At 42.0% G+C, this 22,656-nt stretch overlaps 3 protein-coding genes across 9 annotated transcripts; 1 reads left to right on the forward strand and 2 right to left on the reverse strand.

Annotated features, from left to right (window-relative positions):
• The first annotated feature begins 10,446 nt into the window (after positions 1-10,446).
• LOC143217517 (uncharacterized protein KIAA0513-like) lies at positions 10,447-21,900 on the forward strand. 7 transcript variants are annotated; one of them, XM_076441921.1, is made up of 11 exons: positions 10,447-10,659; positions 11,608-11,825; positions 13,848-14,119; positions 14,537-14,820; positions 15,120-15,161; positions 16,611-16,712; positions 16,800-16,960; positions 17,031-17,217; positions 17,316-17,538; positions 17,630-17,724; positions 18,088-21,900. In XM_076441921.1, exons 3-11 carry the CDS (start codon positions 13,848-13,850, stop codon positions 18,150-18,152), a joined length of 1,431 nt encoding a protein of 476 aa, XP_076298036.1. In that variant the 5' UTR covers positions 10,447-10,659; positions 11,608-11,825; the 3' UTR covers positions 18,153-21,900. The 7 variants fall into 7 exon arrangements, with proteins under 7 accessions (XP_076298036.1, XP_076298041.1, XP_076298025.1 ...); XM_076441926.1 differs by lacking the exon at positions 11,608-11,825 and adding an exon at positions 17,918-17,964 and having other exon boundaries at positions 13,845-14,119; XM_076441910.1 differs by having other exon boundaries at positions 10,448-10,659; positions 13,845-14,119.
• On the reverse strand, positions 19,444-20,885 carry LOC143217544 (serine--tRNA synthetase-like protein Slimp). Its single transcript, XM_076441935.1, has one exon. It carries the CDS (start codon positions 20,883-20,885, stop codon positions 19,470-19,472), a length of 1,416 nt encoding a protein of 471 aa, XP_076298050.1. The 3' UTR covers positions 19,444-19,469.
• On the reverse strand, positions 20,963-21,802 carry LOC143217567 (zinc finger protein 593 homolog). Its single transcript, XM_076441978.1, has 3 exons — positions 21,659-21,802; positions 21,459-21,559; positions 20,963-21,203 (listed from the first exon to the last, which is right to left on the reverse strand). Exons 1-3 carry the CDS (start codon positions 21,746-21,748, stop codon positions 20,963-20,965), a joined length of 432 nt encoding a protein of 143 aa, XP_076298093.1. The 5' UTR covers positions 21,749-21,802.
• Positions 21,901-22,656: the final 756 nt, after the last annotated feature.

Below are 22,656 nucleotides of genomic sequence, written 5' to 3' on the forward strand. Positions count from 1 at the left end.
AAACAATATTTTGAATAATGGAACATATGGTATAGCAGCTTTTAGTGGCGACTCCGAGCAAGCTCAATCAAGTATAGCGCAAAATACAAATTAGGAAATACTCCAGGAAGTATCCTACATAATTAAGTCTTCGAATAGTGAACCAATGACGTGTTAACGAAAAGAGTAGCCAGCCTATCTGTGGTTCAAAGACACGTTCGAAAGAAAAAACGAGGAACCACGTTTTACACGGCCGACAGGATCGACGAATAGCCGGATAGGTGACAATCGTTAGTTACAGGGTAGCGTGGAAAGTTGGTAGATCGGCGGGACGTCTGAATGCGATAGTGCCTTGTGCGTGGCACGAATAAGGCATTAAAAAGCGTTATTTATCGGCGGATCTGCAGTCACGGGCGAACACGCCGATACCCGTAGCCGGCACGCCGGTATTAACATTAAGATTCTCATCGGACGATACCGTGTGGCCGGTGCGATGGAAAAAGAAAACCGACTTTTCGAGTCGGGCTTGTCAGCCAGCTAAGACGCACGACCGCCGCCGCGCCGCGCCGCTTCGTTCGCTTCTCTGTGTCCTCTGCTCCGCTAGCAACGATTAACAGAACACAATCGAACGGCCGAGAAAATCGAGTGCCGAGACCGCGACCGCGACCAAACGGACCCCTTATAATCCTTCTAATCTCTTGAATCAGGGGGACGGGGAGTATTCGTTACACGCGCGGCACGTACCACTAATTTATGCCCGTGCCTCGAAAGTAAATACCCCGGCCACCGGTATCGTGAGAAAAATTTCGAGTTTTCAAAAGTCCGAACTGGAGGCCGGTTTCGAAGTACATAGCTACGCTACCATCGAGGTGCTGTGCTACGCGCCGTCTGAATCTCTGGAAAAGAGATGTGGATTCTGCACTCGAAATGTCCATGGTGACTTCTTCTGAACTCGAGGGAGATGCTTTCAAGTGAAATTGATTTGCAAAAGGGTGTACGTATTAGTAGAAATATTTCACTCTCACGATCAGTGTGAAACGACGAAATGTTAACCAGCCCCATAGATTGACTTTCGTCGGCACCGCAGCCACCTTGATCGGAAGACGGAGGTTCTCTGGGAGGCAGTAAACGCGAAAGAGAATTTTATGACCGCCGAAAACCACATGCTCGGAGGCTCAATCATCGAGCTTCCTCTTCCGCGTGTTCGCGGGAAAACAAATCGCCAGAGCAGCGAGACAGACGTCATTTGCGTTTTATTGCCGCGGTTTCTGGCAAAGGGAGGCTAGAGGCTAGAGGCAGGAGACACTAAGCGTTCGCGGCCATAAAAATAAAATGGTGAATCTAGAAGTCCCTTCTTGGATAGACCGGAAACGGCTGGCACGCGGGTAACAGCGACGCAGCCCCGTGCCGTAGCCCGGACTAATTGAGAAACGGAGCAAATCGGATCCGCCGGATGAATAATTGTTTACACGAGTCCGGGGCGGACGTTTAGCGTGTCTCGGGCGTGTTCTGCGCAGTGTATCCATCGCGCCTACTCATCCGTAGCCCCTAGGATGAGAGATCCGACCCGTGTTTCGTGCACCGAGATACCCCGATAGCCTTCTTGGGCGAGGTTTGCGCCAGGGAATCATTTCCTGCGGATCGTTCCGGCGATGACTCGGACAAGAGGCACGCGAGTATCGCGAGGACGCAATCGAACAATCACCGCAATGTCTGCGATGCCGGGAACGTTTATATCCCGTCACTGTGTAACTCGAGTCGAACCTGAGAACGACACCGCAGACCCCCAAGCAACATCGCCAGGTTGATAGCGCTTTACATGTACGGCACGGCACGCTATTTTCCTACAAATCTGTTTATTTCTGAGCTGCGCCCCTCTCAAACCAATTCAGCTCGACTATCGAGAGTTAGATTTCAATAAGAATTGAGTAGAAATTATTCTAATAGTGTCTAAACATTGTGCGCGGTCGAACGGCAACCGTGTTAAGGGGGTAGACTCGTTTTTCCAGGATTACAAGGGTGCAGGATGCGCGTTCTCATTTCTCGATAATGTACAGATGGGGTTTTTCAGTAGTGAAAACACAGTCGCCCTCAAAAATCCTATTTTTACGTTTACAAGGCGTTGAATTTGCATTATTCGATAGCATAAACCTATTTTCATAAAGCTGCGACAGCTTCGTGCGGCCGAGTATGTAAATTACGCCTCGATAACAGAAAAACCCCATGTTTGCGTTATCGAGAAATGAGAACGCGCTTTCCGCACCCTTGCAATCCTGGAAATGAGTCTACCCCCTTAAGTAACAGATTTATCGACACCGTGGAAATCGGAAGCTTCTCTTGCGAGTTTCTTCACAGCCGGGGTGGCAGCGACGATGATGTACTAACACGATGGAAAGAGGTTTTATGGGCGACGGCCACCGTGATGGCATTAGGTATAAACTTATGTGGACGCACGTTCGACTCGGCTTCATGGGAGCTTGAAATTGGTAGCCGATCCCACGGCTCATCTTCGCACCTTTGTACCCCCGACCAGGGGATTTATCCCGTGGAAATCCACTTTGTCAAAGCGCCACTGCCTTTCAGCCGGCCTACCCGGGGGACTTCTTTCTTCTGTAGGATCTGATACATTATGGGGTATGTTGTGCCATTAATTATCGAAACAAATAGAAACGGTGAGTTATACCTACATGCCCTGCACCACCGACCACCTTATCGTAGATCTTCCGTCGCGAGATACGATTTAATGCTGCACGAGTGTTAATATATGTCCTTTTGTTGGCTGCAAATCTGCCGCGCTAATGCGTGTTCTGTTCTGTATCCCCGCGGCTGGTATACGCGGACCTAATGCCATTAAATCGTACGCTGTTCGATGATAACGCCGATAGGATCGTGTTTAGCGACGTTACGTTTAAGGTAATTGAAAGATAGAATATCTTTTCGTTTAACTTTGGTTTCTCGCAATTTTTATTTCGTAGAAAACCCCATCTTTGCATTATCGAGAAATGAGAAGGGCCGGAGAAAGTAGCCAACTTTGTACACCTGCTCCGCAGACTTTCATTCTGTTGCCGGAGACCGTCTCTGAAAGTAAATTTGTGTTTAAACATTTATCCTTTGAAATAAGAGATTGCATTGGATTGTATAAATGATTCTATTTATTTTCACGTAAATTTGAAAACACACTTTCGCTCGACGGCCTGTCTCTCGATTGCCACGTGGTCTTATCCGGCCACGACCACGAGGAGAGAGAGAGAGAGAGAGAGGATACGAAGACAGGAATGTGTTCGGTTCGGATGCATTTATTGGACACGTACGCGTGAGATCTGTCACGAGGAAGAGCGAGGAACATTCCTGTCGTGCTCGTCGAGATCGACAGAGTCAAGACGACACTGCGTACACCGACGTTTCTTCACTTGAACGTGATCGAGGACCTCTTATACTGACACTGCCGTTGTCGAGCATAAACTCGTCGCCAGCGGTAATATTAGCGGCGTTAACAGTTAGTCGAGTACGATCTGTCAGGTCTGTAGAGTCGCCCATTGTCCGAATACCGGCTGCATTCAACCCAGAAACGTTTATGGGAATATCACTTATTTATTAGACTGCGGATCTTTATGCATTCATGGTTTGTAAGAATTTTCAAGAAATGCTGGCGCGTCAAATTCGACATAATTTAATGCGATTTTTATCACCAGTACCATTTTCTTAAAATTCACTGGCAAAAGTTGAAAATTGCATAAACATTTTGTAGCGAGGCAAATTGTTTCGTTAATAAGTTTAATGCCACTAGTGCTTTACGTTTCTCCTGGTTACACATCTATGACGAGCACATCTGCGAGAAGAATTTTTAGAATCTCCCGGAATCACGTAATAATAGCCGAAAATATAATTTTAGCGTTCAACTATTTTCGAATAGGCGTATCTCGCGTTCGTACATTCCAGCACACTTAATAAAGCAATTGCTCAGAGCATAATTCAGCAGAACAAATAAACAGATCTTCTGCCTCCGCCGTGAAACAACAAATAATCTGGTGTGTTATCATTCGTCCGTGTAGATAGGACGCGAACGCCTAGCAACAAATCTTTCAGGCCTCGCCCACGCGGAATCGAATGAGCAATAATCGTCCGGACCTTCCTTATCGCGAGCACCTGCGCGTTATCATCGTAGATACATGATCGAACGGATCCGCGATCAAAAAGTTCCTCATTGGAGGAATGCTCGGATTGAGAGCTGGCAAGTACGGTAAACGAACGTTTTCTCCTTCGATCGAAACAATGTTTCGTGTTTAATGCATCGACGTGGGCGAAACTATTTCAGGTGTCTGTCGACGTTGGCGGTGCGGCAAACAAGCGAATCTGCCGTCTCGACGTGATCTTTCCTCTTTGTGTTCGTGCGCCGAGGATGATCCTTGTTCCCGTACACCTACTCGTTCGAAGAAATTTGATCGGCCCTGTAGATATTCCGTCTAATCCGTTTAAACCGTTGCCAGCTACGGCTGATCCGGAGCGAGCGTCGCATTAAGAGGACGCATCGGCCCGTTTTCATGCCGAAGAACACACAACGGACAGGGAACACGCATCGGAACACAAATAAGGCTATTACACCGTGCTACCAGGAACAAACTGAAAAGCGAACCACCAGCATGAGCTAAACACCTTTCCCGTGAGAATTGAGTGAAAAACGTCGCCAAAAACGGCTCTGCTCGAGTATTTGTACTGACAATAGTTGCCGGCATCACAGGATAAATGTACCTTTTTTTTTATTAGATTGTTTAAAGCAATGATTCCCAAAGTGGTCTATATCGACCCCTAGGGGTCGACTTCGAACTGCAAGGGGTCCGTGTCAGCGAAAACAAAAATTAGGGGTGCATAAAATGTAAATGGGAGTCCACGAGTTTTCCGTAGCGAAAGAACGAAACACGTGGAGTCTTCGTCGACAAGGTTTATGACACGGACTTGACGGAAAGGCTAATTTTGAGATTAAGTCATATTTTACATTTGGCGACCATTCGAAGGGCCATCCTGAACCTAGCGCACAACGGTAACCGTAATTACCTAGGGTTGGCCTGCAGGAATTCCCAGCACTTGTAACTTGTAAAAACTTGCTGTTCCGTCGCAAGAACCGTATTCCTCCACAAAGGTCCGTATGTCCTCGCTAAAAGAATAGCAGCACGAAAGATCTGTTCTCGTACCTTTTTTTATGACAAGATTGTATTCTATTGGGGAGAATCGTATTCTTTGCAAGGAACCCCCCGTATGTCTTCGCAAAAAGAATATCAGCACGGAGGGTCGGCCGTCGTACCTGATAAAACTTATGTGTTTTTTTTAACTTTTTCACTCTACAGTTAAACCTATCAAAGTGAGTAGCACTGTGTCAGCTGTCAAAAGCACATTTGAAGTTGATGAATTTGTAACACTTCAATATTAGAAAGGCGGGGGGTCTACCCAAAACAGAAAAAATTGGCACGTGGTCTACGAGACAAAAAAGTTTGGGGACCTCTGATCTATACATATGTATTTAATATCATTGAGAGAACACACCGCATTAAAGCCTACACCCGCAGTTATAGTGACATTTACCCTTCACGCCACATCGACGGCACGGCACGGTCAGCTATCGGTAGCCGTTATCTTCCAACAGGTAGCTCGTTTATTTCATTAATTTAAAAGTCGACGACAGCACGTCATGTGGCTCGGATCAGGCTGATCGGATCTGTGGAATCACGGCAGCGAGATCGTCTTGTGTTCTGCCGATAACGGGGCAAGATCGGTCGGCGCGGCGCGGCGCGGCGTTTCCGAAACGAGACACCCTCGAGGATGTTGCCACCACGGAGCGGAACCAGGTGAATGTTTCAAATTCCTGTCGTAGTTTAAATTGTCGGGAAAGAGAGATCGAACTTCAAGTATGGACACTTCGTCGAGTAAAACCAAGAGGAAATGAAATGATTCTGTGACAATGAGAGATTCCTAGGAACGATCGTAAAAGATACATCTCCGCGAATTTACGATCCGTCGCTTATCTGCGTTGACGCAACGTATTAGAGTAACCACAGACAAATTGGAGACATCGACGACGGGACAGGCGGTGTCGCGCCGCCGCCGCCGCGCCGCGACGGTCTCGAAGACGTTCCTTCTTCGACAGGTTGATCAACGAATCGTAAACATTCATTTGCTCGATCAACGTTCATTTTGACGCGCAAACAGCATTGCAATACGCTGCAGTGCGTTCTGTAAAAACAGTGGAGAATAGTATGATATATATGTAAAAAATAACATTCGTTGCAGATGGAACGCGTGGGAACGTATTATCTATTCCGAGCCACCCGATACATATTCCTGTTCCGATGCGGAGGGACTTTTTTTCGACGAGGCCAAGAGTGTAAAGGCGATAGCAGTGAAAGTCGGCGTGGACTCTATCACCGGAATTCTAGTAAATTCTGATTGGACCCCATTGTGATAAGCGGCGACATCGAAATTTAATTAAACGGCCGGATTGACAGATTTACCCTTTTAGAAAGAGTTTGTCAGGTTGGACCGTTACGGTCTGGTATCCTATCTCGTGGGACGCGAATGAGCTGCTTCTCGGAAGAGAGCGGCGTCAGAGTTAATCATATCCCTGAGAGGCACTTAAACGCGATTATGCATGCTTTACAAATTAAACAAGCCTTAATCTATTAATAGACACAGTTACGGTAAAATTACACACCCTGTACTCTTATCGGTCTATACGATCCACCTAGGTTATCTTCTTTCAAATAAATTCCTTCGTACCGTATACCGTGTGACTTCCTAATAACAATCGTCACGTTTCGAAATGTGTGAAATGGAAGTATGTATAGATGATGTAGACCTTGTATATCATTGATACGTTCCAAATCCCGTATCTCTCTGCGAGACCGTTGCATTGCATTTCGCGGTACCTGTGAGTTTGAAATAAGAGATAGATTGATTTCAAATGTTTCGATGAGCTACCAAACTCAGTTAAAGCCTAGCTTTAGAAAAGAGAGAGAGAGAGAGAGAGAGAGAGAGCATAAATATCGATAGATTACTTTGCTTCTCAAAACCAACGGAAGGAGAAACACATCGAGGAACAGGGAAGAAAAGTGGTTGCGGGGTAAAACGACAATTCGAAGTATGTACATCGGATCGGTGAGATCTAAAGGAGTGCTGGTAACGCGTATTTCGGTGGACCACCGTTGCCGTTGGTCACCATAAAATAATATTGTCCGACCGAATGCCTGACTACGACCACGGAACCGGACAAACTATTTTAAGTCAACCGCGCAGTCTCTTTGTTTATTTACGAGCGCACTGCTTTCGTGACCTTGACAGACGGTGTTATTACAAGGACCTTCTTACGCAGCGCGGGAAACGACGACACCGGTTCTGTCACCGCCAACCACTCTGGTTTGTCGTTTCAAGCAGACTCCGATGGCGACCGTGCGAAAGCGACGAACAAGTCTCCCCGTATCACACAAAAAGGTATTATATTATATATTCATATAATTGAAGATTAAAGACAATGAGGTTAAAAAACAGCAACCGTTATTAATTACGCGAGGAAGGTGAGAGCGAAAGCTGAATCGCGACAATCTAATAATTCCTCCCTGCGCCCTAGTCTCCATAACGCGGACGACTTTGAGCGGTTAATATGCACCACAGGACGCAATCATAAGTCAGCGCACCGCGCCAAGCGGAAAATATTCAGGGGGCATGGAGTTAATATTAATAACGCCGTAAGTGTTCGTTGTACGTCTTCTTGCGGTGTTGGTCCCCGACCCACAGGAAGAAAGCGATCTTTAGTACAAACAGACAGAGGAGAACAGCATAAGGACAATCCGTTTTAAATCGGGCGGGGCGCGAATCTTTTCGCTCGGGGATTCAAGACGATCGATCAATCGGGCGAGAGCATTGTTGGCTCTCTGTTGTACAAAGACATCCGAGAGGACTTCGCCGAACGGCATTGTACGAGACGATCCCGAAAAAGGACTCTAGCCGCCACGCCGCGCGCCGCGCGCCGCACCGGGACAACAAACGCGAGAAAGGTGGATTGTAAAGGCGGTTCCTAATTACGATTCGCAGCACGCGCGATTTGTATTTCGACCATTGTGCCACAGTCTGTTTCCTCAGCAAACACGGCCACAATATTGCGTGTGGTCGAAAACATTTTTTCGCCCGCGAAACCACGAATCGCCCGGAGGACCCTTCAGCGATTCCTCGAAACGGAGACCGTGTCGCGCGTAGCCTACGCAGTTCTTTTCAATTTTTTTCGTAGCCTCCGTGTCCGTGTTGTCCGGCGACTTGCAACAATCGATCCATTGTTGGGTACTGCGAAGTAATCCGAGCACTGCGAAGCGACGTGGTCCCAAAAGCACAAGATTCGCCGGTTCAAGATCTGTTCCGTAGCTTTTAATACACCCTCTGTCCCAAAAATAACCGGAATGACTCCAGTTTAGCGAAAGTAGTGGTGCCATGTGTTCGTCGGAAATTGATTTATGAATCGTGAGCGTTTTTTACTAACCTGTGAAAACCATGTAGAAGCCAAGATACGACACATTTGATGATAGTAGTTTGTGTACATCAGTCGAAAAATGAATAAGGAACAAAGAATTTCCATTAAGTTCTGCGTTAAGATGCAATGAAAGGAAATCGTTATGCATCAATTGAAGACATTCAACGGTCAACAACGAGTAATCTCAACACCATTCCGATCAGCGATATGAAAAAATCATTTGATGCACTTCTTGATGAACGTGCGAATCGCTGTATTTCTGCTAACGGAGAATATTTCGAATAAATAAAATGATTTTTGTCAAGATTTTTTTAACTACTTTTCATTCTGTATAGCCATTCCGGTTATTTTTGGGACAGAGAGGGTGTATTAACACGTTCCGTGCCACGCGAGCCACCGATGGTGCACGTTAAACTATCCGTTCAGGCCGCGTGTACCACCGGTGACATATTTATTTAATGCGCTAGAAACATATATTTTATAACAAGTTAGCACTCGAGTGGTGAGACTCTGAGGCGCCACTATAAATTGCTGTATGTACCACGATTAAAAAATTTGTTTATATTATGGAACATGTTGGGTCGGGATGATCTAATCAATTACTAAACACTTAAGTATTGTACGAGGTATTGTATAATACAATATAGTTATTAATTTTCCAGTTAAAATAGCTCCGAGTGCAAACGGTTAGTACACTGTAGAATATATTGCCACCAAAAGAAGGAGGCATTCAGTGTAATAAGTTTGTTAACGTGTTAATAACACAATAATTATATCCGACTCCTACCAAATACCACCTCCTAATATTAACCTTGTAACAACCTCGACCACTGGCCCATGTATTTGCGGTAATAATCGTTTACTTATTGCTGAGCCTTTACTCGGGCCAGCTGTTCCAAATCAAACAGCGTGGAACGGTAGCCCTCGAAGAACGATCATAAGCCGATCGGTGTTCTATTAGCACGAAATTTTCAGGTTTACGCCGGGCGTAGTTAGAACAAACACGGCCGGCAAGGATCAAAGGGAGAACCGTCGAAACGATTGGCTATGGCGGGTTTGTCCGAGCCGGGTAAATCTGCAAGCTCACGCCCTTGAGAATCCTTTCTCGCCGTAACTCGTAACTCGAGTGGCCCTCGTGTATTGCCGGTCCTCTCCAACTTGGAACGCGCAACGTTCGTACACCGCTTCTCTCTGTTGTTGTAACACATTTCTTCCGCAGCAAACAACACCCCGCGATTTACCTGGTAATTGCTGGAAACACCGGCCGAGTGTTTACAGTGTCATCGAGGTGCGGCCACACTTTGCCTACACCGTCGCATCGCCTGGAAGAGAGACCGTTTTCTTCGGCCGTGACCACACGCCACACGCTTCGATACCTTCCTCAGGCGAAACATTTTGAATATCATGGTCGACACGCTGGACTTGACTTGCTTAACTTGCACTGTAACTTAAATTGCGCGAAATGTAAATAAATATGTGCAGCCGCACTGTGAATTGGGTAGCTAGAAATTTTGGGTTTTTTCCTGTGCAATCCAGTAGATTTGGCCGAGAAAATGCCACAAATTCAAGTTTCCATCCTAGGAGATTAGTGGTTCAAAAGTTACGAGTGTTTAAAGTTAAGCGACTTGCAGTGTTTTTGACAGGTAAGTGGCGCCGAAATTTTTTTCGCCAAAAATCCCTTTGGGAAACACATTTTGGAACCTGTGCGCAAGTTTTAGCTTAATCCGATTTGACCAGCTTTCGGAAGTTCAGCCACATATTTTAACAGAAAATATGAATATAAAATTTGAAAGTTTAAATAGGAATCAATGGTATGTATCAGCACCCGGCAAATCAGCGTCAGTCGGTGCGTGATCGTCGACCGGTACAGCCGATATTCTCGCGTTCTATTCTATCGGCGAGTTTCCAAAGCAGTCCGTGGTAACACCTTAGATAACTGTATTGATCCCGACGGACGCATGCGTGCGATATAATTGGATCACATGCGGGAGGATAATGTGCATCGGACAGACAGCAGTGGAAACAACTGTCTACGCTACATTCACAGTGGACGGTTTGTAGTCAAGTGGTTGCGGTGCGAAGAATTGTTCGTAGTCAGACACGTGTCCCAAAGTGATTGTGACAAAACCGCAGCTGTGTGGCTGCCTGGACCTTCGCCTCACCGCTGAACGGTATTCGCTTCTGATTAACAAACATTCTCAATAACAAACATATTTTAATGTACCGATAACGTAGCCAATGGACCTTCGAACTAAACACAAGAACCTCCGGTTCGACGAAACCTCTCTCGGAGCATTAACTTTATTATTTTAAAAATTCAATACAAAGCTTTCTTGTTTTCTTTTTTTTTTTTTGCTTTCGATTGTACGATACAATATTTAGACTTTATTAAAATCAATGTATTGAATAAAAAGATGAGTGTTCGATACATAGTCGAGTGATAACGAGAACCAGATTGTTAATGAAAAAGAAATTTGTCTCGAAAACGAACAGATTGTCTCATCGTGTTTCGCAGATTTGTATTACACGATTTGGCAATTGAGTAATGGCCAGTACGGTGCAGAATAGCGCAGTATAGTAGGCAAAGCTGCATTGCAGTAATATCCTGGCCTGACTGCATGTACCCATCATGTTTTCAGTGAAGTCAGTCGATCGTTTGTTAACGATACAATCGCATTCGACGCTTCGTCGGGGCTTAATCGACTAGCAATCTGATTCGCTTTCCATCGGCTGTCATTATCATTCAGAATTGCGTTTCTGAATTGCACGGTGCAGCGTGTAAACACGGCGGAAATCTTCTCAAAACCCCCACTTGTCTGCACCAGCTGATTTCCTATTGTATTATCAGCAGACTGCGGATTTTATGCATTCATGACAAAAATGAGTAGGTGTAATTCAAAACAATAAAAAGATTAAAGGAGGTTAACAGTGTCGATATACACTACTTTTCGACCATATCAAAATTATTAATGAACAAAATACGTTTTTACTTAACTCCTGTAGATTTTAGTTGATGTATAAATATTTTATTTTGCATGATCATCCGCAGTCTAACTATCAGCCTTGTAGAAAATGTCCAAATATTTTCATGCTACTTATCCATATGTAAATACTTTTAGATGTACGCTGTGCAGTAGATTGACTACTAGTTTTTTCATTGTTGTCGAATTTTGTGAGATTTTGATTGTCACGCGTTTGCGACTAGAATGGTAGAACGAAGAATCGAGGAATATTGACTGGAACATTCATAAAATCGCTGTTAGAATTCCAATAGCCTTGGCATGCTTGTTGCACGATATTGCATCCACCTCATCGCCACCTCCGCAAATGTTTGTGGGTAAGTTAATTTGAAATTCTCGCGGCATCGAACTATGAATGGAGATGTTGGCGCGATCGATGATCCACTTTTAGATCCGCGAAAGCAATTTTTCAAGAAATTCCTGCGGGTATATTTCACTCTGCCGATTTCTTCGAACCACACGCGGAACGCAACGAGACGTTTCATTTGTAATTCGCGTAAAAAATTTTGATTTTGCATAAAGATCCGCTGTCTAGTTATTATGTATGTACAATGTACATATGTATATATGATACCATTAAAAAGTTGTACAAAGCAAATAACGTTCTCTGGTAACAATAAAAATCAGAGAAGTCATTCTTTTCTTTAACGAAAGCTATCTGGGAAAACATCCGCTTTGTATCCTTGTTCGCTTGGTCAACGTGTAACGAACGCACGATAACGATAGCGTAGCGGTAGGTAATCGTTGCGAGCGTAACCGCCGCGCCGACACAAATACTAGAAGTGTATACAAGTTAAAGGAATTAGATAGATGAATGTAGTTCTCGAGGACTTAATTATAATGATTACTAGACTGCGGATTTTACGCATTTATGACGAAAATGAATAGGTGTTTATAGGTTTAAACGTACTATTACATTACATATTGTCAACCTACTAAAAACAATAGGGAACAAAATAAATTTCTATTTCACCCCAATTTGGTGCAATTCAGATAAGTCTAATGATTATGATTACGTTTGATTGAAGTTGAAGGAGAAAGATGAATGTATTTCACTACTTATCGTAAGGAACGTTCCGTTTTTTACAATGCACGAACAGTACTGTATCCCCATTGACAGACATATAAAATTGATATATCACGGCAATTCTTGAAACCACAGTGCCCGCTTTACGGCTTCTCTGTATCTCACTCGCGCAATCGATGTTTTTCACTCTAGTTCCCATTCTATTCGGAAGCTTTCAAGCTGAAGAATACTGTCGATAATTTCCGAAACTCCACCTCCCTCGATAGATCTACCTCCCTTCGCGACAAGTTACCGAATCCGCGATCGCTAAAGAAGCACTACCACTGTCTTCTGTCCATGGAATTTTGAATCTCGAAGAATCTGCGATTTTCTGAGAAGTTACTTCATTATTGCTAGAACGTAGAACATTCCTCTGAACTTACTTCGAGAGTGTTTGAACTATATGCATTATTCTCATATCAAATGTTGAGCAACAATGTGTCGAAAGCGATGTATACGGCTATGTAATTACAATAGTAGCTCCACGTGTCGACTTATCGTGTTTGAAATGTTACGTGACTTTTCGTTACGTGTATTGAAGCGATAAATCTACAAACTTCAAAGAAAATTATACAGTATTGTATAATATATAAGCGAGTTTACGAAACTTAAGCTAATAAAGCGAGTACAGCTGCAAGATATTTTTGGCATCTTTTTGAAAAAATTCTTCCGCTTGAACGACGATTCAAGAACCGCAGCAATTTTACTAGGAATTTTTCAACCGCCCACTCTTCAGCCCTGACCTCCTACACAACGATTACCAGCTGTTCTGCATTGCAAGCAACGACTTGCTTCGCAAAGCTTTGAAAATGACGAAGGATTAGAGAACGGCTTTATTGGATAGCTGGAACCAGAGACGGAACGTTTGTTAAAACTGACAAAAGGGTTTTCTACATTTTTCTTCAGTTATATTTCAAAACGAGGCTAATAAAATGAAAAAACCCACGTAGACATCTTTCCACTGTAAAATTCCCGTTTTTTATGCCACTGCTGTCAAGCAAACCATCAAATTAACATTCAGAAATTCGTATATAACTAATTACAACTCTCCTGCGTGAAATTCAGAAAAATAGGAAAAACATGTCAATCGACGGAAACAGAAAAATTACCATTGTCCAGATAACGAAGTTCCGCGAACTTGAAACACGTTCTTTTGAAAAATGAAACTAGTTGATGAACGATTTATTTCCTTGGTCTTCTACTGTACCGATCCCGTGCTTATGATGTTGTTGAACTTTGGAGATGCTTATTACACACGTGTTTGTTATAGAAGATGGTAGACGTAACAACAGCTCTACCATCCAACGGTGAAGCGACCCTAATTGGGCGCACCAGAGGTGCACTCAGATCTGTCAGGTCTGCGTTGGGAGGCAGCGGAGAATATCTCCAGGGTTTGGGAAACAGGATAGGCTCAGCACTAAGTAGCAGTTTAGAAGAAAGTGAAATTACCACTACCCCTTCGACGCCGCCCTCCTCACCGCAAGCACCACCTCAGACTCCTAAACAGGAGGATCACCTGGCCAGAAGGAAATTAAGGCTCCCCAGGTACATAACCACCATCTAGCAAACCCCATGTGGATCAAAGTGTCCAACAGATTTCAATTGAGAATAGAATCCTCCTCGTGAAAAGGTGTACATCCGACTGAATCCTCAATGTGCTATTTGTAAGATAAACGAGAAAAATGAATGTGTATGTTCAGTGTACAGATTTTGCACTCCAAATTCGCCCTTTTGCAAGTCAAACGCACCCTTTTACAAATAAGTATTTCTCTGTAAGTTTTTGTAAAAAAATCAAATGTAAAATAATTAAGAGATTAAGACAAATTTGAATAAGTTGGAATGAAATAAAATCCGGCTTTCAATGGGATTTCAATTGGAAAAAGCGAAGAAGATATGGGTGAAAAGTAACACGGAAAATAATGTTACTCGAGGGATTAATTTTTCACTGTCGTCCGCTGGCAGATTCGGGGCTGGATTGTCGTACGAAGACTACGAAGCGATGGCGAGGCACAAATTGGAGCGTCAGGGCAGCGCGAATATGTCGAGGTGTTCACGGAAATACCCGCCGGGCATGACGTACGAGGAAATAGCATCCTCGAGATCAGCCACGAACAAAAAACAGGACAATAAAGTCGAGGAAGATAATAGCCCGGATAGAGACAGCCAGGAGAGTATAGAACCCCTTCAGGAGAAGGATATCAAAGCTACGGGGCCGGATCCATTTGAAAAATTAAATTACAAAGCAGGTGAGTAACCAACCGGATATTTCATTAAAATGATTCCAAGAAGACAGCATAACCACTCGCAGAAATATGAGCCATTTTATCGACGAGGCTCTCTTTCTTTCCATGTTTCGTAAAATATTCATTGAAAAGTAAAAACATCTTAAAAGTGTACCGAACACTTTAGTCGCTGGAATTTCGTAAAAAGGGAAATGCATTTCACGCATCTCTTTTTGTGAACTTGGAATTTTTCGTGGTTGTTTAACGTGACAACGATGTTTTAGTTTGGAATATAACATGTGCCACTGTTTTTTGTCACAAAGCCAGGGCCCCGACCCGCTATCAGACGGTCGATTTTCGTATAGGTAAATGAAACACGTTGATGTGAATGTATTGTGAACCACAGCAGACGTCATTCGTATGCCACAAAATCCTTGTGCAACCTCTTCCTACTGCACTGAGGGAATAGTTTCACTCGGAATCTCGTCAGCGTGACATTTTTACCAGAACTCGCGTGGCTTTCGTTAGTATACGATCGGAATCAATATGCGAATCGGAGATAAAAGAATTCGCGGTGCAACCGAAAAAGTTTTATGTTCAAATTCAACTAAACGTGCTTGTTATAATTAGACAGTGTAATTTAAAACAGTACAAATATTGGAAGAGAGAATTTAAAAATATATTTTAAAAATATTTCACTCCAATTTGTTGCAATTTAAGTTGAAAATGTTTATTTTGTGCATAAAGATCCGCTGTCTAATTACTGTCAGTGGCTGGACTGCCGGACGTGACGTTAGAATGAAATTATTCCGTGGAATTATCAAAGGGAAATTTTCGTGCGCGAAATGTTTGTTCGATGATATGTATCCACGTTTCTACATTTGCGCGATGTACATACGGCATTGCCTTCGATTGTAGCTTGAATTTTGATCGCCTTTCATGCGTGGCCGCGCGTGGGAGATATATCGAAGCTTTCTCTTCAGTGCGGATACAATAGTGTCTATTTAGACTCATGCTGATTTTGTGAAAATTGTTTTCCCCTTGATGGAAGGATGCTTTTCAACGCTTTCACGTGAACTCACCCTCTGCGTAAAGATGTTGTTCATACTTGACTGCTCGTTGTTGAGTAATTCTGAGATGTAGTCAGAATTTCGTAAAATCACACGCTTTTTAGTAGAAGCCAGTCAACTAAACAACGTATTAACAATCCGACAGATGAACGATTAATTAATGGTAACAAATGTACGTATACATTTAGTAAAATTCCTGTACAAAATTGTTAAAATGTTCACAAGCCAACACTATAATGAAATTTCTTTTAGACCCAGTTGGAGATAAAGAATTATAGCTCAATTGTTACGACAAGAATACAAATGTGCAATTCTTGATTTCCAACTTGTATTTGATTATGCAACAGTTCACCTATGGATATTCAAGTTGGAATTGTTCCCTTTAGGATCGCCGCGTACTGCAAATTGTTTAAACTTGAATTGTTGCGCTTTCATGCAATCCGCCGTGTACCCTAAACCGTTCGAACGCAAAAATTTGCGCTTTTCAACAATCCACATCTTAAAAATGTGTGATTAGATTCTAAATGTGTCATACATAGTAGGGTAGCATATCACTGTACCCTTCGTGTTTCTGTAGACGTTTCTGCTTAGACGCGTCCTTGAAGGTGTTGAAACAACAATACTGTGACATACCATCCTTTAATGTGATATACATACGCACCATATGTTTGAGTATCGATTAGAAAATTAGTAGATATACTAGTAGAAAGTTAGAAGAGTGTTTCCTGTAGATCGTTATTTCAGATATGCCTTGTAGCAGTGACTCGACGAGCGATCAAGATGGCTACGGACCTAGCACGAGTTTAGATTCGAATATGGACGGTCGTAGAATGTGGCATAGATCAGGTACAAATTAGGTTACTTAGTTATTCTCAATATAACTTTCATGAGAATACGTTCAAACATATATTCTACTACTACTACTACCACTAGGCTCGTCAGGATCAGTTCAATCTTGGGCTTCCAGCTTGTCAGCAGACAGTCAATCGGAAGAAGCTGCCGCGGACTTCATGAAAGTCTTCGTACCTCTTTTGTTCGACGCTCCAAACACCGTCGAACAAGAACAGAAAGCAAATTTTGGGCAAATGGTTCTTGTACGTATTAATTCAGGAAGAAAAACACGATTCAGTGGTAATAAAGACGCTTCTTCCGAATGTTTTGCAGACAGAATCTGGTAGAATATGGTTCTCCCGAGTGGTAAACGCGAGAAGAGCCCGCCCTTGCGTCACAGAGGCTTCGTTTTATACCTTAGCGCAACATTTCGCAGTGGCCCTTTTCGAATGCCACGAAGCTGACGATTTTGCACCAGCGAAAAGCCTTATGAACATGTGTTTCACGTTCTACCACGAAGGTACTAAAATAATTTATCACGTGCTCGCTTTGTTAAACGCAAACTGCGGGGGACGGCTTTTAATTGCAATTTAATTGAATTCTTCTTACGAATAAAAGTCGAAGTACCAGGCCTAGAACCATACCGAGAATATCTGTACACACATCTGAGAGTGCAACCGATTTGGACATCGATGAGATTTTGGACAGCAGCATTTTTCGATGCAGTGCAATGCGAACGAGCTTCGAAACCAGTTCCCCCAAGACCTAAATCGCTAGATCAGGAAGCCATCGCTGCCGAAGATCGCAGGTTCCAGGCTAACATCGTGTTCGGTCAATTAGGGTAGATACACTAGTTAGACCACAGTTTAGAATTTCGTTGGTGTTTCTACTTTCTGTAGTTTTAATTTTCAATTTGTTCATTTTTTTTTTAGAACGTTCACGTGTAACATGCACGCGTTCGGCCTGTCACGAACTCTGTGCTTAGAATTTCTTAGGAAGCAGTGTGTAATTGCTAATTTAACGAAAGGTAAGACGTGTTCGACAATTTACAATATTTCATCAAAATTTATTCAAACATTACACACAACTTCAAAAGCTATCTTTACTACTTCTTCGTATTTTTTATCATTTCTTTTGAATCATAGCGTAGCTAACAAAAAAAGTAACTACTTTAACAGTCTAGAAATCTTTAACAGTCTAGTATTTTAATTTTCCTTTAGAAATAATTCAGAAGGAAGATCTTTTTACGTAGTTAAATGTGACTAATGTGAGTAGCAAAAAAAATTCTTTAGAACGCCAGTGTACAATGACATAATGCCCATCTTGTGAAATTAGAGTACTACATATCTTCGGGCTACTTCGTCTTACATAGAGTTTTATTTTTTTACAGAGCAGGAGAAAATGTTACGTGACAACATAGAAAGAATGTATAACGAAACTGAACCTTGGCGGTAGTTTCGTTTGATCATGTTCCTACAGCTTACGGAAACGATTTATCCAAATGATGTCCAGCGTTTCAAGTGCGATTTGCGGACACCATCAATGCGGAGTCAATTACGATGTAACTCCAATGACAAGGGAAACGTTCGATTCAGAAAAGAATAATGTCAATTTCATCGAGTAATAACAGTCAAAATAAGAATAAAACAATACGAATTAACTTTCAGTTTGAAGTACAGGTGGTTCCTAACGTTACATGTACAGAATTGTGGAAGTTTTATTGAAGTTAGAATCATCAACCAAATGTAAAAGTATTACAGTTTCATGATTTAATTGTTTGAGAAATTTTATTAAAATCCCATGAATTCGAGCCACGCGATAGATAAACGAAATTTAAGAAATGTTCAAGTAACAATTCTGGTATAATGAGAATTGACAGAACTTCCATGTCCCGAATTTACGTAAATTCTAAGTATAAACGGACAATAAATTGCGCGAAACGAAGTCGTATTGGTAACTGTTTCATAATAATCGATGATAAAGTACGTATATTTCTGTATCAGTGATAAACAAGATGAATGCTTCACCAATCACTGCAATTTATGGTTTTCGAATAATGGTTAACTAGAAGCCAAATTTACAATTTAAAATTAACATTACAATAAATTTTTTAAGATCAGGTAGCGTCTAGATTACCTAGATATATTACTAAGTACCAGGGGCCTCTGGAACATAATTGAGTCAATAATTATTTGTTACGTAGTATAATTAAAAACGTTTGAGACACTTCTTTGAAATTTTAAAAATCACATACGCAAAGGAAATACGTAAAAGTTATAAATTCTAACTTGTAAACATTTATTAACAGCATACGCTAGATAAACTTTCTTTTGCAGCAGTCATGTAAATAAATAAACAACACGTGTATATTCAAAGACATATCACCAAATCAAAAAGCTGTATGTACCTTATTTTGTATATCGGTCTGCACGTCATTCAAAGATTGTTAGCGAACAAAGAGAATCATCAATAAACTTCTTGACCATGAAAACAAATTTCTTTACCTAATCTCGTTACAACGATCCCTCGACACATTTTATTGAGAAATCATTCGCTGAAATAGCGTTACAAAGCAAATGATACCTAACTGGTTCGTTGCCGGTTCAATATAACTTACTCTACCTTTCCCTCGTCTCAAATATTTATTCCAAAATATGTACACAGTTCGTAACAAACATAAATGGACATCCACAAAGGAATTAAAATATGTATATACATCTGAACGTACGTAGATTACGTACAAAAATGTAATCTCCTAAAACATACCCAATTTCAAGCTACAGAATGATCTACGGGTGTGCATTCAGCAATTTTCTTTGGAATAACAAACTTCTCTGAGTCCTGCTCCAACAAACATCCTAACAGCCTTGGCACCGACATCACAGTGCCGGATATCACCGAGGGATAGTCTCTTCCACCTTGTATCGGATATGCAATCAACAATCTCTTGCTGAAGTAGCTACCGCACATAGAAATGTGTCCAACTTCGATATACTGTTTCGAGTACGGCGACCACAGTTCAAAAGAGACACGCATGGACTCCCAAGGTTTCAATTCCGAGGCAGATCTCACGACAACTTGATAATGATCGCAGACATTGTCGTACAAGTTAGATACTGTGTTTAACAGTTTCTCGAACTGTTCCTGGTACCCTAAACTGTTTCCATCCTTGACCATAGCGAACACGTGCGCAACAGAAGACTGACAGACAGTGAACAAACCAGTCGACGTAGAAGTCGCTGGGAAAGGAGTGTACTGTCTCCCAGTAGCAAAATACCTCAGTGGAAAATAATTAGGGTTGATCATCTGCTTGGAGTGCATGGCTAGGAAAGACATCAAGCTCGCACCTCCAACAAGGTGCATGTAGTTCGAAGCTTTCTTCTCCCCTTCGCCATGGTTGTCTATCACAAAGGCATGCATCGGGTCCTCGTGATTCAAGCCAGTCCCCTCCACCACCAGGCTACGACTAAAGTCCGAGCCCATCACTCTGATCATGTTTTCCTCGCTAAAAATCTTTCCAGCATAGCTCAAAGCGCCCAACTCGAACAGAGCTGCATCGTTGCACAGATAATATTGCATGGGGTTTTTGTATTCCAATAGACCAAGATTCCTTCCAATTTCTATGTGGTTCTTACTTGCCACTTCCTGAAGCTCACTCAACCTACCAACGGTTTTCGTTACGACCGGAGCATGCACCGGTGTCCTTTCGTCCAAGTTGTTCGGCAGCTTCAGCATCTTCTCGACGATGCTCTCGCTCATATCCCACGCCACGTTTCTGATAGCCTTGAAGTCTTCCTTCAACGTCAAGAACTGATGTCTCAACATGGTTTTTTTCTCCTGTTCCGCTGCTGTCAAGTCTTCTCTCATGTAATCCTTCAACTGTTGCCCTACTTCATCCATTCTAAGTTGTACACTGCTTTTATCCGCAGTCACTGATTTGTACAGCTCCCATACTTCCTTCACCTCCCTTGCATTTATCTTCAAGCCTCGAGAGTTTAGATTCTCCTGGAATTTATCCAGGTTAGACAACTTGTCGTCAAAGTCCAAGTATGGAGAGATGAACGAGAAGATTTCCATGCCCTTCCTCCCCGAAACAAATAGACATGAAGAGTAGCTTCTCGAAACTGCATGTTTCAGGAGATTGCGAGCCATGTAGGTCGGTGCAATGCGAGGAATATTGATTGCCATTATTTGAGCGTAAACATTGAATTTTCTTTGTACAGTATGTTTCAATAGTAGCTGTCGCTTTCCATAGAAAATTATTTCTACGCTTCAATCTTTGCTACTTTAGTTTGTGGAACGATATCTGATTCGGTATCCATTTTGAAGCTATCACGGGTTATGGTGTCAATTTTCCTTTTCTGTGGTGCAACATAGTTTCCTTTTCCAGCGGCTCGCTCGGAATCTTCTATGCTGTACGGTTCTAATTCGAGCGCTTTTAATCTCCTCTTGTGAACTTTCGTGGTGAAATGATCTGTCAACGCTGTGTTGTTGATGAAGTGCCTCCTTTAAGGGGAAAATAGATTAGCGAAGGATCATACGAAGCCTGAATCGATGTTGAAAAAGTTTGGTCGGGTCGCCAAGAATTTGTTCAAGACCAGAAAATTCGCGATACCCGGGTTCCGGCCCGAGACTTCCCTAATTTGTACTATATCAACTCATTTAAATAGGAAACAGTGCGACATGTATTTAAATACTTTGAGCGCATGAAAAGTTAGGTTAGATCGCGAGGAATTACACAAGAGTTGAATGATAACTTACGCGCAATGTACACAATAGAATTGGCCGGCTCCAGGTTTGTCAAGGTCTACTTCTTGATTTATCAGACTCTTCACATTTTCATCCTTCAAGTCCTCATCGATCTGAAATAAAGCATATGCTAAATAGAAAAATTGCCGATCGCCGGAGCGTTTCACCCACGTGACACACGTGCTGTTCAGTGTGTTTATACTATTACGAACCTCGTCTAAATCTTTCGTTCTTCTTTTCGTGCGCCAGCCTTTCTTTAAATGTGTATCTCCTCTGTGATATTTCTTGCGTTTGTACGTCATTGTTCACGAAGAATTCACAAGTTTCATAAACTTCGATCCCTACCACGTTTATCACTTTGCAACAAAGATAGTTGACCGAATCGAGAAAGAAATTGTCAACAAAGATGCATACAGTCAGTGAGAAAAACTAAATACATACACCTGGTGAATTTGGAAACGGGAAAAATTTCGCACGTTTTATGAACATCGATCGAAATCAACTAATGGAATAATTATTATTTATACAATGCGCTGAAAATGTGGAAAATCATTCGAGAGAGTTAGGACGCCATTTACGGCAGAACGAACAAGTTTGTCACCGTTTAGTACCATAATTCTGTTGCTAGATGGTTCTACAATACCTCTTGAGAACTTTTGAATTGAGATCAAAATTGGTCTCGTTGATAACAATCCATTTTTTAGTATAAAATAACAATTGTTCTTTCGAGAACTTTTTATTAAAATTGCATTTTCTTGTATAAAATGAATGCCTAAAAGTCACTGTAATGTCGTTTGGCGATGACAATACATATGTTACTAATTGGTTTAACTGAAAAGTTTTACCGTAAATGGAACGAGATGTAAATAAGATATATGCTTGACTACATTCACCGTTAATTGTTATGAAATTACATTAGTGAAAATTGTATAATTGACTATTATCAGTACACACTATCTATGAGAAGGGATTCTAAAAAAAAAACAATCTTGCACTGTCGAACAATATTTTCAATCATGATTTTGTACGATTTTCTGTATTTTACAAAACATTTCGTAATATGACAGTATAAGACAGGAAATTGTGCTCTTCCATTTTGATTTAATGAAATAGTATGAAGTAAGATTTTATTAAAACCAGGCTAATTAACGAAATCTACCAATTAATTGTTGACGCTTATAAACCAAACAGAACAAATATATATATAAGT

Source organism: Lasioglossum baleicum, chromosome 2 (assembly GCF_051020765.1).
Source record: "Lasioglossum baleicum chromosome 2, iyLasBale1, whole genome shotgun sequence".
Lineage (NCBI taxonomy): Eukaryota > Metazoa > Arthropoda > Insecta > Hymenoptera > Halictidae > Lasioglossum > Lasioglossum baleicum.

What these genes read in the sequence shown, in the direction of transcription:
- LOC143217544 (XM_076441935.1), bottom strand. Translation starts at nt 20,885, where the DNA reads ATGGCAATCAATATTCCTCGCATTGCACCGACCTACATGGCTCGCAAT.
- LOC143217567 (XM_076441978.1), bottom strand. Translation starts at nt 21,748, where the DNA reads ATGACGTACAAACGCAAGAAATATCACAGAGGAGATACACATTTAAAG. An exon ending in GAACGAAAGATTTAGACGAG is followed by an intron (nt 21,560 to 21,658) that starts GTTCGTAATAGT and finishes GCTTTATTTCAG; the next exon opens with ATCGATGAGGACTTGAAGGA. An exon ending in TTCTATTGTGTACATTGCGC is followed by an intron (nt 21,204 to 21,458) that starts GTAAGTTATCAT and finishes TTCCCCTTAAAG; the next exon opens with GAGGCACTTCATCAACAACA.
- LOC143217517 (XM_076441921.1), top strand. Translation starts at nt 13,848, where the DNA reads ATGGTAGACGTAACAACAGCTCTACCATCCAACGGTGAAGCGACCCTA. An exon ending in GACGGTCGATTTTCGTATAG is followed by an intron (nt 15,162 to 16,610) that starts GTAAATGAAACA and finishes TCGTTATTTCAG; the next exon opens with ATATGCCTTGTAGCAGTGAC. An exon ending in TTTCACGTTCTACCACGAAG is followed by an intron (nt 17,218 to 17,315) that starts GTACTAAAATAA and finishes TACGAATAAAAG; the next exon opens with TCGAAGTACCAGGCCTAGAA.